This window comes from Chiloscyllium plagiosum, chromosome 25, assembly GCF_004010195.1.
Source record: "Chiloscyllium plagiosum isolate BGI_BamShark_2017 chromosome 25, ASM401019v2, whole genome shotgun sequence".
NCBI lineage: Eukaryota > Metazoa > Chordata > Chondrichthyes > Orectolobiformes > Hemiscylliidae > Chiloscyllium > Chiloscyllium plagiosum.
Window position 1 is genome coordinate 16,139,752 of NC_057734.1, and position 15,336 is coordinate 16,155,087.

Genomic DNA, 15,336 nt, shown 5'->3' on the forward strand with positions numbered 1-15,336 from the left:
TAAGTCCTGTCCCTGTTTGATGTTTTTATGTCCAAGGGACCTGTTGAAAAATAATCACATTATTCTTGCTAATTGCTGCTAGTGCTTTTACTTCCTGTGGCTAAATCATAGAATAATACGGTCCTTACAGTGTGGAAGCAGTCCATTCTACCCATTAAGTGAACACCATCCATCCAAAGAGCTTCCCTCCCAGACACACACTCCTTCTCTGTCCCTGTAACCTTGCATTTTCTGCAGCTAATCCACCTAGCCTGCATATCCCTGGTCACTATGGGCAATTTAGCATGACCAATCCAGGGTACCCAGAGGAATGCTTGCAAACACAGGAGAATGTGCAAACTCCATACAGAGTGGAGTGAGAAACTGAACAGAAATGAAAGAAAGAAAATTTACATTTTTAATTTTTCTGATGTTAGTTAAATAACTTCTGAATTATATTTCAGATACAGACGAGACTTGCAAATGCAAAACTAGAAAATCAGACAATGATTCTTGTCCTAGACGAAGAGGTATGTAATAAATGGGCATTAGTTCTTCAAACTATACATCATTAAACAGCAATCGGCATGTTCCAATCATTACAATTATATTCAAGGAGACACTTGTATTTATAAATGTTAACTGGTTGGGCATTGGAACTAGTTGGAGAGTGTTTCCATCTTAGTTGGAGAGTGTTTCCATCTATCCTACAAAAGAATGGTTGCTTAAAATTGTTTCACTTTGTCATGCACAGTGTTTGAAAGGGTTAACAGTGAAAGAAAAGTTTAGAAACAAGAAGGCAGGTGTCGGGATGGGCAGTCACTTAGCCCATCCCTTGGATCAGATTGTCAGATTCCCAGTGCAAAGTTATCATACTCAAAGCTTTAAAATTTCTACTGAATAAAGCAAACTATCTAAAATTGATAATTGGCCAGATAAGTCTCTTAACAAGCTTGTTTGCAGCTTGTTTTGCGCCAGTTTGAACTTTCCTTTTAAGGCACAGAATTCATGCAGGGCACCAACACTGTCAGAGAACTGGAGGTGTATGCAAAATGGATAGGTAATTGGAACAGTGTGACAAAAGCATGAGGCATGTTTGAACAGGTAGTGTTCAGATTAGATCCTTTTGCAAAGACAATGAGTTGTCTAGAATCAGGAGAATTATCTGTCATATCACTTCATTCTTGACAAAGGCATATTGGTGACTTGACTTTGGAGGGTTTTAATGGTTTCTCTGCTTATAAACCATATTCCAATAGAAATAAAGGAAAGACAAAACAGGAAATGAGATTAAGTTCACATGATTTTGGCTCAATGAGGAGAAAACTTCACAAACAAAAGCAGGCCCCTAGACAAGAGCTGCACAAGGCCAAGTATTAAGGAGCAGGAAGTAATGAAGGCAGTATAGTATCTTCAAAAGATTGTTGCATGTTAAAGGAGAAGTTACCTGAACCAATTGTTCACAGAAACTGACACCATGACCTTCCCATAGTTGTAGAAGTCATAGGCTCCTGGAACTTACTTTGCAACCATGTTTTTCCAAGCAGTGGCGACCAACATTAGTGGTGTCATGAACAGCAGCACAGCATTGAACCATGGAAATAATAGATTATCTATTGGAAAGGGCAGGGAGTCACATTGAATTCAAAGTGGGGAGCCTTGTAAAGACAGTGGAACTTGCCTCTGTTGCTGGATTCCTGCAGGTGCAGGGTATCATCGATTAAACCCTCAAGGCACTAATTGGCCGACAGGTAAGATTTATCAAAAAGGAAGAAATGTACTTCCTAAATCACCAACTTGTCTGCAACCAAAGCAAGTGCTTTATACAAATGTGTGTTTGCCACCCTGGAAATTGCCATGACAGCTGCAAGCTTTGACAATCACATTGTCGCAAGTCTTCATGGAGTGTTCAGAAATCAATGGATGGCTGTTAGCGGATAAGACTCATATCATGAGACAGTGGCTTTGTCTTCAGTACATAACATTGCCATGGAGGCTGTATAATGCTACAGCTAATGCCACCTGAGCACAAATGTTAAGGCTCCTTGAAGTTGAAGTTCAGATGTCTTGACTGGTTGGGTGGTATCCTCATGTGTACAATTAAAAATCACGCAGCAGGTTATAGTCCAACAGGTTTATTTGAAAATACAAGCTTTTGGAGTGCTGCTTCTTCATCAGTTAGCTAGTGGGACAGGTACATAGGACATAGAATTTATAAGTAAAAGATCAAGGTGTCGTACAACTGATGCAATGTGTTAGACCAACCTGGGTGGCTGTTAAGTCTTTCATCATTTAGAATGGCGATGCAGGTTTCTATTTATTACTGTGTAAATCCCAGAATTTCTTTCAAGTCATAGCCTGAGATTACTTAAGGTTTTATCAGTAGATAAAAAAAATTGACATCTCAGCCCAGACAATGCATTATCGGTGTGAGGTTAGAGCCTGTCTTTATCCCAATCTGGAGTCAGACTGGTTTTATTTCCAAAGTATAAAATTATAAAATATCACATTGACAGACTGCCTACAGAGTGTGTGCTTTTTGAACAAAATGGAATGTAATCTGCAAATACAAATATGCAAGTTCACCATGCAGACGTGTGTGTATATACGCATGTGCTTGATAAAGTGTGACGGATCATATGCCTGTAAGAGAGTGTGCACGAGAGTTGTATGTGTGTGTGAAAAACCATATATATAAGAGAGGGTCTATGTGAGTGTGCTTGTGTGTGAGTGAGGGTGTGGGAGTGTAGTTTAGTTACGTCTGTAGTATAACATGAACCCAAGATGCCACTTGAGGTCATCCTCATGGATACTGAACTTGGCTATCAGCCTCTGCTTGACCACTCTGCGTTGTTGCATATTCTGAAATCTGCCTTGGATGACGGTCACCTGAATGTCCTGGACTGCTGACATGTTCCCCCACTGGGAGGGAACAACTCTGTCTGGCGATTGTTGTATGGTGTCCATTCATCTGTTGTCGTAGCATCTGCATGGGGAACACTTCAGCAGTCAAGGACATTCGGCCTTGGATCTTCAGGTGAACGTTCTCCTAAACAGACTTCGAGATATATTACAATACAGAGTCACTGAGCCAAATTCGATACCCCTGTGGATGGCCTCAACCGGGATCTTGGGTTCATATCACACTACAAGTGACCCCACCACACTATACACTCTCACATACACAAACACAAGTACACATACACACTCACACAGACCGTCTCTCATCTACATGCTCTCTCTCTATCTCTATCTCTATCTCTAGCACACACACGCACGCACACACTCTACCAAGCATGCACATTCACACTCACACACACATACTCTCTCTCTCTCTGCCACACATTCACACACACACACTTTCCCTCTCCCTCACTTGCGCACTCAGGCACATACACATATAAGTCTATAGGGTGAATTTGCAGATACAGATACATTCTATTTTTCGAAAAGCACACACTCTGTAGGCAGTCAGTCAATGTGACATTTTGTGAATTCCCACATGTACTTAGAGTCATACAGTCATACAGCATGGAAACAGACCCTTTGGTTCAAATCATCCATGCAGACCAAGTTTCTCAAACTCAACTAATCCCACTTACCTAAGTTTGGACCATATCCCTGTAAATATTTCCTATTCATGCACCTTTCCAATGCCTTTTTAAATAATGTAACTGTATCTACATCTATCACTTCCTCTAGAGACAAAAAAACTGCAGATGCTGGAATACAAGTACAGATGCTGCCTGGCTTGCTGTGTTTCTCCAGCCTCCTGTTTATATTTTTTAATAGTTTGTGGGACTCGGGGGTCGCTGGCTGGCCAGCATTGATAGCCCATCCCTATCAACCCTTGAGAAGATGGTGGTGAGCTGTCTGTTGAATCGCTGCAGTCCACTTGCTGTTGGTTGACCCACAATGCTAGTAGGGAGGGAACTCCAGGATTTTCACCCAAAGACTGTGAAGGGATGGCGGTATATTTCCAAGTCAGGGTGGTGAGTGGCTTGGAAGAGAACATGCAGTTGTTGGTGTTTCCAAATACCTTGTCCTTTTAGATGGAATTGGTTGTGGGTTTGAAAGGTGCTTTCTAAGGATCTTTAGTGAATTTCTGCAGTGCATCTTGTAGATAGTACACGCTGCTGTCCATCACTATCTCTGGCAGTTCATTCCACACATGTACCAGCATGTAAAAAAGTTGCCCCTCTGGTCTCTTTTAAATAGTTCTCTCACCTTAAAAATATGCGTCTTAGTTTTGATGTCTCTCATTGTAGGGAAAAAACCTTTACTATTTACCTTATCTATGTCCCTCATCATTTTATAAGGTCACCCCTCAATCTCCTACACTCCAAAAAAGTCCCAGTTTATCCATTTAACTCAATCCCTCCAGTCCTGGCAACATCATCACAAATCTTTTCTAAGTCCCTTCAAATATCCTTCCTATAACAGGAAAGCCGATCTTAATTAAAACATTGTTATGAAACCAATCATATATCTGGAATTGGAGTATAATATTCTGTTCAATATATAATCCAGGGATTTGATAAGATTTAATGTATATGTAGGCCCGAGAAAGAAACACCATAATACCATAAGACATTGAAATGGACCATTTGGTCCATCAAATCTGCTCTGCTATTTAGTGAGACCATGACTGATTCGATAATCCTCAACATCATTTTCCTGCCCCTTTCCTTGTTACATTTTTTCTTAATGTTCATTTCTGGGACATAGGCATTGCTGGCTTGCCAGCATTTATTACCCATCTCTCATTGCCCTTGAGTAGACAGTGGTGAGCAGCCTTCTTGAATCGCTGCAGTCCACCTGCTGTGGGTTGACCCACAATGCCATGAGTGAGGGAATTCCAGGATTTTAACCTAGAGGTAGTGAAGGAACAATGATATATTTCCAAGTCAGGATGGTGCGTGGCTTAGAGGGGAACTTGAAGGTGGTAGTGTACCCACATGTCTGCAGCCCTGATCTTTCTAGATGGAAGGGTCATGGGTGTGGCAGATGCTGTCTGAAGATCTTTAGTGAATTTCAACAGTGCAGCTTATAGATAGTACACATTGCTACTACTGAGCATAGGTGGTGGATAGAGTGGATGTTCGTGGCTGTGGTGCCAATCAAGTGGGTTGCTTTGACTTGAATGGTGTCAAGCTTCTTGAGTGAATCTTCTTACTTACTACAAATCTCTGCCAATATTGCTATGATCCAATCTGTTTTGCCCTCTGCCACAGATATACTCCTTCAGAAAAGGAATTCTTATCAGCTTTGTCTCAAATGGACAACTTCTTTATAATGGTAGATTCTCCCACAAGCGGAAACAACCTCTCCGCATAGCCCTGTGAAGTCCCATAAGGATCTCAGATGTCTCAGCAAAGTCTCGCCTCATCCTTGCAAGTATCAACAATATAAGACTAATCTACTCAACCTTTCCTCATACCCAGGATCAACCTCATGAATCTTCTGTGGACCGTCTCTAATGCTCGTGCATAGTTCCTTGGATAAGGGGGCCAAAACAATGCACAGCTTTCCAGATGTAGTCCGACTTGTGCCTTACATATTTTTGGCTGCACTTCTCTTTTGCATAATCCATTCCTTTTTAAATAAATACCAACTTTCCATAATACCTACTGATCTTGTATACCAGCTTTTTTGTGTTTCATGCACTTGAAACCCAAATTGCTCAGTGCTGAAGCTTTCTAATCTTTCCATATTTAAGTAAAATTTAGCTCTTCTATTCTTCCTGCCAATGTGCATGACCTCACATTTTTCTACATGATATTCCATTTTCCAAGTTTTTAATGCAGTCATATAATGTGGCTAAATCCATCTGTAGAATCTTTGCATCATCTCCACCACTTGCCTTCTCCACTATTTTTGTATCATCTTCAAACTTGCCAGTAGTATTATGGTTCCAGCACTGATCTCTATGGCACTCCACTTGTTATAGGTTGCCATCCTGAAAATTTATATTTTTTTAGAACAGTTTCATGTCGAACATTAAGAACAGCCCTGTCCACTAGAACTCCTAAAACAGTTTAAAGACAACCTTCCAGCTCAGAAAGCCTAGACTTCCACAAACTAACATGCCTTTCTGCTTGTGTATACATTCGTCACTGAAACCTGATGAGCCCCTGATATGTCTTTCTGTCGTCATAGAAGTACAACTTTGTGAACATTTAAACAATTAACTCCCAGGTAGTTTATCTAATCATTTAGTATAAGTCACATGCTTTCTTAGAAAAGATTTTTGAACTTTATTAAGAAAAGACTTTGTGACTGCTTAAAAATAAGCTACTTACAAAAAAAACTAAAACCAAGAACCATTTATCTCTATTTTAAAATCCAAATTCCTAAATGATAGTAATATTTTAGAAATCTTTTGAACAACTTACTGAATGCTTTTAAGACAATCAAACTTAGATGATGATGGGATAACTGGACGATTCTTCCATAGAAGAATACATCGCATAACTTAATTAATAACATATGGTTTGCAGTGATTCCACTTTGAAATTCCTACATCTGTTCATGCCTTCAAATTTTTGAATTGCACTATGATGTCAAACATGGATAGGTTCTTGGTTTTAACTGGAGTTTAATTTGACGAGAGAAATACATATTTCTAGGTCAGACTTTCAAAGCTTTAAACATGTTTTAGAAAATCATTCGTTTCCAGGTGCTTCCACGGCATAAATGGGCTCATCAGTCATGATACCCTAGTCGTGGGGTTGCAGGACCTGACTGGCTATATGAAAGAAAATTCACAAATGAACAGTGAGGATAGAAACATTTTGACAACTATAATAAGGAATGACATAGTAACATAGAAGAGAGGAACAGGAGTAGGCCATTTTATCCCCAGGGCTCCTCCACAATACAATCATTGAGTTCAACGCCCTAGTCCTACCCTACCCCATATCTTTGATTCCTTTAGTCACAAAAGGTATAGCTACATCCGTAAAAAAAATTATGTTGGACAATTATGCATGAAGGATGAGCCCCAGTTATAAACAAAGGGTAGTTAATTGATATTTCACATATAAATAAAAATATCATTAATATTGAATTGGCCAAAAGGGAGGAACAAAGTTTTTGAGATGGCACATGATATTGAAGGCACAGAAGGAGACGAGCCTGATATAGAACAACCGAAAGAATTGTGTTGGTCACCAGAAGCTTCAGTCTGCTTATAAGAGTCTCAACAGCATATCTGTTCAATTACACAGTTCTAATTAGTGTCCATATGTCAAATTCTAAAAAGTAATAGTAATTCTATGTAAGATAACAGGGTTAAATCACTTAAGAAGCTCAAATCTCGTATTCAGTGAGATGCCTTTATTGTTAATTTCAGTGAAAAAGCTCAGATGAAGCTAGACATGAAGCATGATAAAGCGATTGTCTTTGCAGTAGATTTCAAATTAAAAGTTAATCATAAATGTATCATTCTTCAAGCAGAATGTTAACATGGTATTAACAGCATCTGGAAAGAGGGATTACAAAGATTCAGGTAAAGAATACAGGGGTGCGAGTTGAGGAATGCACTTACAATATATCAAAGATATTATTGAAAAATGTAATATTTGTAAAAGTACAGGAGATTACCATTGATGAAAGACTTTAATGAAACCATAGCAACCGACCTCAATGTATGAGATAAATGGAAAATACATTTTTCTTCTACATTTTATAGACAGAGTAGCTAGATTTAGTCTGTCAATGTATTTTATAGTATAGAACACTATAATGGAAAGATTGATAGGAATGGAGTTGGGAGTAACAGTTGACACCAAAGGCGAATTCGCTGTTGACATCATCAGAGAATCTGAAGGGTATAGCAATGCATACAGCAACAGAAAGATCCTTTACTTCCTGACTGACAGACTGCAATCAATAAGGTTAGGTGACAACACCTCCTCCACAATAATCCTGAATACTGCTGCCCTGTAAGGCTGCATATTCAGCCCTTTACTATTAATACACTCCCAACTGTGTGGCCAAATTCTGCTCTAACTCCATTTCCAAGTTAACTGATGGTGGGTTGGATCTCAAATAGCAATGAGACAGAGTAAGGGAAAGAGATAGAAAGCTTAATGTCATGTTGGAGAGACAACAATCTCTCCCTCAATGTCTGCAAAATGAAGGAGTTGTTCACTAACTTCAGGAAGCAGAGTGGAGAAAACACCACTATCTGTAGCAATGGTGCTGAGGTGGAAATGGTCGAGAGCTTCAAGTTCTTCGGAGCAAGTATCACCAGCAATCTGTCCTGGTGTATCCGTGTGAAAGGAACGGTCAAGAAAGCACATCAACGCCTCTACTTCCTCAGAAGACTAAGGAAATTGGGCATGACCACAATGACTTTACCAATTTTTATAGGCACACTACAGAAAGCAACTGCTGTGCCCAAGACTGCAAAAAATTTCAGAGAATGCAGCCCAGCTTTTTATCCATTAATTCCATCTGTAGTTCCTGATGCCTTGAGAAAACAGCCAACATAATCAAAGATTCCTCCCACTTTGGTTATGCTCTTTTCCACCCTCCTGAAGATATAAAAGTTTGAAAGCAGGTACCAATAGATTCAAGAACAGCTTCTTCCCTGCTATTATCAGACTTTTGAATGGACCTCTTTCATGCTCTTTCATTGCCCCTTTGCTGGAACTGAACACAATATTCTACATTCTGTTCTATCACCCTAATGAAACTAAAAAAGATATGGTTTGCCGAGATAGTATGGAAAACAGTTATTTTCACTGTATCTCTGAGCACGTGACAATAATAAATCAAAAATATTTTTAAAATTTTGTAACAGGATTTGAGAGAGAAATTATCCTGAGGTTAGTGATTATATCAAAAAAAAACACAGCTGCCCAACTAAAAGTTAAATTAATAAGTGTTTTGGTACACACAATACATGTCAAAAACAGACTCCAGACTTCAAGTTGCATAATTCAATAACACCATGACTTGTCTGGTTGTTGTCTCATCTCGATTTTTCTGTTTGTATTCTGTAATCCTTCACTTCCTTACCAATCAAAAATCAAACTCACCTTCGAATAAATTTATATCCAAGCCTTCACTACTTTCTAGGGAAGAGAATTCCACATATTCTAAGAGTAAATAATCTCCTCATCTCTGTTTTCCTCTTGTTCTTCAACTTTGTTCTCTCGTTAAAACTCCTGCACAAATGGAAATATCCTCTAGTCTCCCCTTAAGCTCCTATATTTTTCAATAAGGTCACCCCTCATTCTTCTGAACGTCAATGGATATAGACCTAACCTATTCAACTATCCTCCATAAGATAACCCTTTCATCCCAGGAATGAGTGGTGTGAACCTTCTCTGAAATGCTTCTAAATGTATCTTTTACAAAAAATGAGATCAAGACTGTCCACAATATTCCAGATGTAGTCTCACCAAATTTCCCTACTTTAATATTGCTGTACCCTTGCAATAAATCACAATGGTCTAGTTTTCTTCATAGTCATTTGCTGTACTTGCATACTGACATCACATACCAGATATCTGGATTCCTGTGCATTTAAATTGTATACTGCATTTTGGTTCTTCTTACTAAAGTGAGCAAGTTCGCATTCACTTATCTTATACTCCATCTGCCAAGTTTTTTTCTCACTCATATAATCTATCTATATCACTTTGCAGACTCTCTGACTCCTGTTGAGAACTTACCAACCTATCATGTGCCATTAGCAAATTTAGCTACCATTTTGCTTCTCATTCCAAATTATTGATGTATGTTGTGAATAGTCAAGGACCTAGCAAGGATTCCTCTCGGACTCCTCAAATGATTTCTTGTCAACCCCAGAAAGACCTATTCATTCATACTTTCTGCTTACTGTTAACTAACCAGTCCTTTATCCATGCTAATATGTTACTCTGTACACCATGTGCTCTTATATTGTGCAGAATCCTTTGATCTGGCATCTTATTAAATGCATTTTGGAAATCTACCAGTGTCCCTCTATCTAATGTGGACGTTACTTCACCAAACACTAATAGATTAGTTCAACAGGCTTCCACTTTCACAAAGCCATGTTGGCATTGCCTGATCAAATCGTGACTTTCTAAACATCATGCAATATCCTTTTCAATAATAAATTCTAGCACCTTCCTCATAACAAATATTTGACTAATTGACATATAACTCCTTAATTTCTGCCTTCCTCTTATCTTATATAAGGTTGTCATATTTGAACTGGGAGCCTTTCATTATGTCAGGAAGATGTGAAGAAGCTCTCTGGACTGTGGCCACTACCTTTCTTATTCTATGCCTTGTGCCCAGAATGTCAAGCATGTTCTTTACAAATGGAGATAAAAAGTGGACTTACCTTGCTGTGGTTTCACTTGCTACCACATTCTGTTCCATAAGACCATAAGATATAGGAGTGGAAATAAGGCCATTTGGCCCATCAAGTCCACTCAGCCATTCAACCATGGCTGATGGACATTTCAACACCACTAACTGCACTCTCCTCATAGCCCTTAATTACTTGCAAGATCAAGAATTTATCATTCTCTGCCTTGAAGACATTTAACATCCCGGCCTCCACTGTATTCCGTAGCAATGAATTCCACAGGCCCACCACTCCCTGGCTGAAGAAATGTCTCCTCATTTCTATTCTAAGTTGACTCCCTCTAATTCTAAGGCTGTCCCTATGGGTCCTAGTATCCTCACCTAACGGTCCCAGCATCCACCCTTTCTAAGCCTTGTAAGTTTCTATTAGATCTCCCCTCAACCTTCTCAACTCTAATGAATACAATCCCAGGATCCTCAGCTGTTCATCATATGTTAGGACTACCATTCTAGGGATCATCCGTGTGAATCTCCGCTGGACACACTCCAGTGCCACTATGTCCTTCCTGAAGTGTGGGGCCCAGAATTGGACACAGTATTCTAAATGGGGCCTAACTAGAGCTTTATAAAGTCTCAGTAGCACATCACTGCTTTTATATTCCAATCCTCTTGAGATAAATGACAACATTACATTTGCTTTCTTAACCACGGACTCAACCTGCAAGTCAACCTTTAGAGAATCCTGGACTAGCACCCCCATATCCCTTTGTACTTTGGCTTTATCGATTTTCTCACCGTTAAGAAAATAGTTCATGCCTGCATTCTTTTTCCAAAGTGCAAGACCTCGCATTTGCTCACGTTGAATTTCATCAGCCATTTCTTGGACCACTCTCCTAAATTGTCTAAATCTTTCTGCAGCCTCCCCACCTCCTCAGAACTACCTGCCTGTCTGCCTAACTTCCTATTGTCGGCGAACTTCGCCAGAATACCCCCAGACCCCTCATCCAGATCATTACTATATAAAGTGAAAACTGTGGCCCGAGCACTGAACCCTTCTTCGCTGTCCACTACACATCCAACTTTGGTGTCATCTGCAAACTTACTAACTATACCTCTTATGCTCGCATCCAAATCATTTATGTAAGTGACAAAAAGTAGAGGACCCAGCACCGATTCTTGTGGCACTCAACTGGTCACAGGTCTCCAGTCTGAAAAACAACCATCTATCACCACCCTCTGTCTTCTACCTTTGAGCCAGTTCCGTATCCAAATGGCTAGTTCTCCCTGTATTCCATGAGGTCTAACCTTGCTAACCAATCTCCCATGGGGAATCTTATCAAATGCCTAACTAAAGTCTAGATAGATCACATCCACCACTCTGCCCTCATCAATCCTCTTTGTTACTTCTTCAAAAAATGGAATCAGGTTTGTATATCGCCTGGCACTCGCACATCCTCCCCAGGTCAGCCGTGTCAGTGAATGTGAAGAGTACGTTTCAGCATAGGCTGAATGAATCAACCCAGTGCCTGGCCTGCGCAGAGCTAACCCAACAGCCACTTCTGCAAGAAGCATAGGAAAGGCTCCATGCACAGAGAATAAAGCTAGCTGGAAAATGGGCACACTCCTCTCCCAAAACAAGGGGATATCGTCAGGGACCCATTAATTTTAATCAGAAACTCAGTGCCGGTGTACAAAGGTCAGATCTGGGCTGTGAACACGTCCCAAACCTGAATGCTGACAGAGTCCCAAGTAGGTACTTGTAGTCAATTGTATCAAATGCTTTCTCCTGATCGAGTTTCGGGAAGACTCTTGATAGCCAAGTCCTCTAGGAAAAATGGATAAAGTCCTGGACCAGAGGAATGTCTTCGTGGATCCTCCAGCCTGGGACCATGTATGATTTTTTAGGGTGGAACTAGCCCCTCTTAATGTAATTAGGAAGGGAAAAATTGATGTTTTATTTGAATCCACTTAAATAGGCACATGTATCCATTGCTCTATAAATGATTGCAATGCTTTTTGCATAATTGGTTCAACTTTTCGTGTAAAACTGGGGTCATGCATGGAATGACTATTCTCAAAATAAAATGTGATTTTCATTTCCATTGATTCCAATTGTCTAATGGGAAATCATTATGCAATGATTTTATGTGCCAAAGTTGAAAATCTATCCTATTATTCACAACAATCAATTTAAGTAATTGTTACTACCATGTATCAAGAGATTAATCAAATAAAAAGGTGGGGAAAGCTACCTTTCTTTACCTTGCCTGATGCTAATTATATTACTTTTGAAACACATTTCAGACAAAAAAGATTCTCTTCAATGTACAAGTCGAATATCAGATCCTGAACCTTGCTATGAACGAGGTAAATAAAAATGTTTATATTAGTACTTTTAATTACAAGTGATTAATAGACAAACTCTTTATTTACAATTCTCAAGGAGGCAATGATTTCTTTAGATGTACAGTTGACTAGATATTTGCATACATTTGATGTCTGTTCTACAAGTGGATGGTCCAGGTGCTTTCATTTTGCCATTCAATATTTAAGGAGGGGTGGTATGGAAAAACAACAGGAAGGGAAAAAGAGAGTAAGCTATGAAGATTGTTTTTAGCAATCCTTTTATGTCCCCTACGCACAATGATAAATATCTACTTCAAGTATAGGCCAGATGTGGTCTTACCCATAACTTTGTCCACATATTTGTGTCACTTTGTCCTGCAAATAAGAAGGAAGTATTTTCTAGTAACCTATTATCAAAATTTTGTGGCTTGTGTAGCATCATTCCAGGACCAATTCATGATCTGATTCAGTCAATAATCTTTTCCTCTTTGTTCTTCAAAACAAATGATTTGTGTGAAAATATGAAGTAGCAAACAAACAAGAAAGATTATATGAGGATGTACATATGAAGGTGAGGATCTAAAATCTGCCAGGAGTAACCATTTTGTGCAAGCTTTTATTAACCAGAAAATGGCTTCAGTCTGCAAATTAACACTGTTTTTAAAATGGCTTACCAAACCTGCTAAAGGCTGCATTCCTGCCTTGCTGACCTACCTGAATCAAAAGATAAAGCAGACAATGGAACCTTCACAGTATGGAATAAATAAGCTGGATAGGACATTAGAATTCATCCCAGCTAACCTTGAAATGCAAGCGAGAAGAGATAAATGTGTAGTAAAGAACTTTGTTTCCCAGGAAATATCATGGGGTTAACCTGCTGTCCATTATGTGATTTTATTACCCTTTATTGGATTTACTCTGCAATTAAGGCTGTACTATTTCTTAAGAAACATATAAAAATTGCCTTTCTTCTAAATGGAATTGTGCAGTTTCTCCAAGGAACACAGAAGCTTTTAACCTCTGTGTTGCTGGACAAACCTGTACCCAGCGTCATAATAAAATGTGAAATCTCGCTGAAGCAGACCATATTCCTGTTGATTATTTGATCATTCACGGAACTGAGAAACCCCTCCCCGGGGGTTGAAATCTTCAAATGTACAGGTATGTGATAGATCACATAGCAATGGGATGAAAGGAAAATAATCCAGACAGTTAAATGTGCAGATTGTGACAGTAGCTGTAAGGAGAAATGTGGTATGATCATGGTATACAAGAGATGAGTATATTGTTGGGGGGGGGGGGTGGGGGGGTGCAGCAAGTCTGAAGAATGCATAGCTACCGAAATCAAGGTTGAATTCTGGCCCTCCAAACTCAACAGACTCCCTGTCATGATGATATAACATATCGACTATTGATGTTAAAATTCCATCATACAAATTCATACCTGGGACTTTAAATGAAATTGTTTCCAAAAATGGATCCAAAAACCTGATTTAAAATTGACATAGGTATCTCCTGACTGCACAAATGGCCAGATTTCATGAAACCAACACAGATTGGACAAAAAAATAGCTGGAATCTTCAAACAGGAGTTACAAACCAGGCAGGTACAGGGAAATTCTGAACATGAACATTTTATTTTCGATGCTCACACCTCCAGAGCCAGTACTAGACTGACTCCCCAGCTCCACGCTTTGCAAGTTACCTGACCAATTCTCTTAAAGGACAACCCCAACTTTGTATGTAACATCCCCCACCTGGACACAAATAAAAATGTCCACATCTATCTAATGTGCATAATTGAGAATTTTTCACCAGTAGATAGGGAATACACAAATAGGTTTACAGGCAATTCCATCTGCAGAATCCATTGCAAGTTGATTTGCATGCAAGTCAGAACACGATAAAGGACAATATAAAAGTATGATGAAGGGCTTTTGCCCGAAACGTCGATTTTCCTGCTTCTCGGATGTTGCCTGACTTGCTGTGCTTTTCCAGCAACACTTTGATCTAAACACTGGTTTCCAGCATCTGCAAGTCCTCACTTTTGCCCAATATAAAAGTAGTCATTTGTAAGTGCAGGAATCTTAAATTGGATTTTTAAAATTATACTCCTGTATGGGGTTACTTTCATAAATATGATGCTCATAAGTTGGATGTTCAAATATCAGGGATGCCTTGTACATTTCAAATTGTTGTTTCAGAGAAGGAGAAATGAATTTTTCCCTGCAGAATTGAGATAAGCTGAAAAAACTCTCTTTCTCCGCACCCAAATTAACTTACGTTTTAAAAGGAAGTAAATTAGCCAGGCCTTCTTAAATTAACAAAAAGAGTGAATTTATTAATTAATAAGCACAAATGAATTTGTGATACAACACAAATACCACAGATTTATATATCAGGTGATCTAGGTAAAAACAATGAATGCAGATGCTGGAAACCAAATTCTGGATTAGTGGTGCTGGAAAAGCACAGCTGTTCAGACAGCATCCGAGGAGCAGTAAAATCAACGTTTGGGGCAAAAGCCCTTCATCAGTAATACAGGCAGAGTGCCTGAAGGGTGGAGAGATAAATGAGAGGAGGGTGGGGAGTGGGAAGAAAGTAGCATAGAAAACAATAGGTGAGTGGGAGAGGGGATGAAGGTGATAGGTCAGGGAGGAGAGGGTGGAGTGGATAAGTGGAAAAGAAGATAGGCAGGTA

The 15,336-nt window shown here is 39.3% G+C and overlaps 1 protein-coding gene across 1 annotated transcript in view; it reads left to right on the plus strand.

Moving 5' to 3' along the window:
- The window catches only part of LOC122562403, a 209,051-nt gene that overhangs the window by 184,863 nt on the left and 8,852 nt on the right, over window positions 1–15,336 (plus strand). Inside the window, exons 10-11 of the mRNA XM_043715261.1 lie at window positions 444–509; window positions 12,595–12,657. Of these exons, the coding sequence (XP_043571196.1) occupies window positions 444–509; window positions 12,595–12,657 (129 nt within the window). The remainder of the gene's footprint in view (window positions 1–443; window positions 510–12,594; window positions 12,658–15,336) is intronic.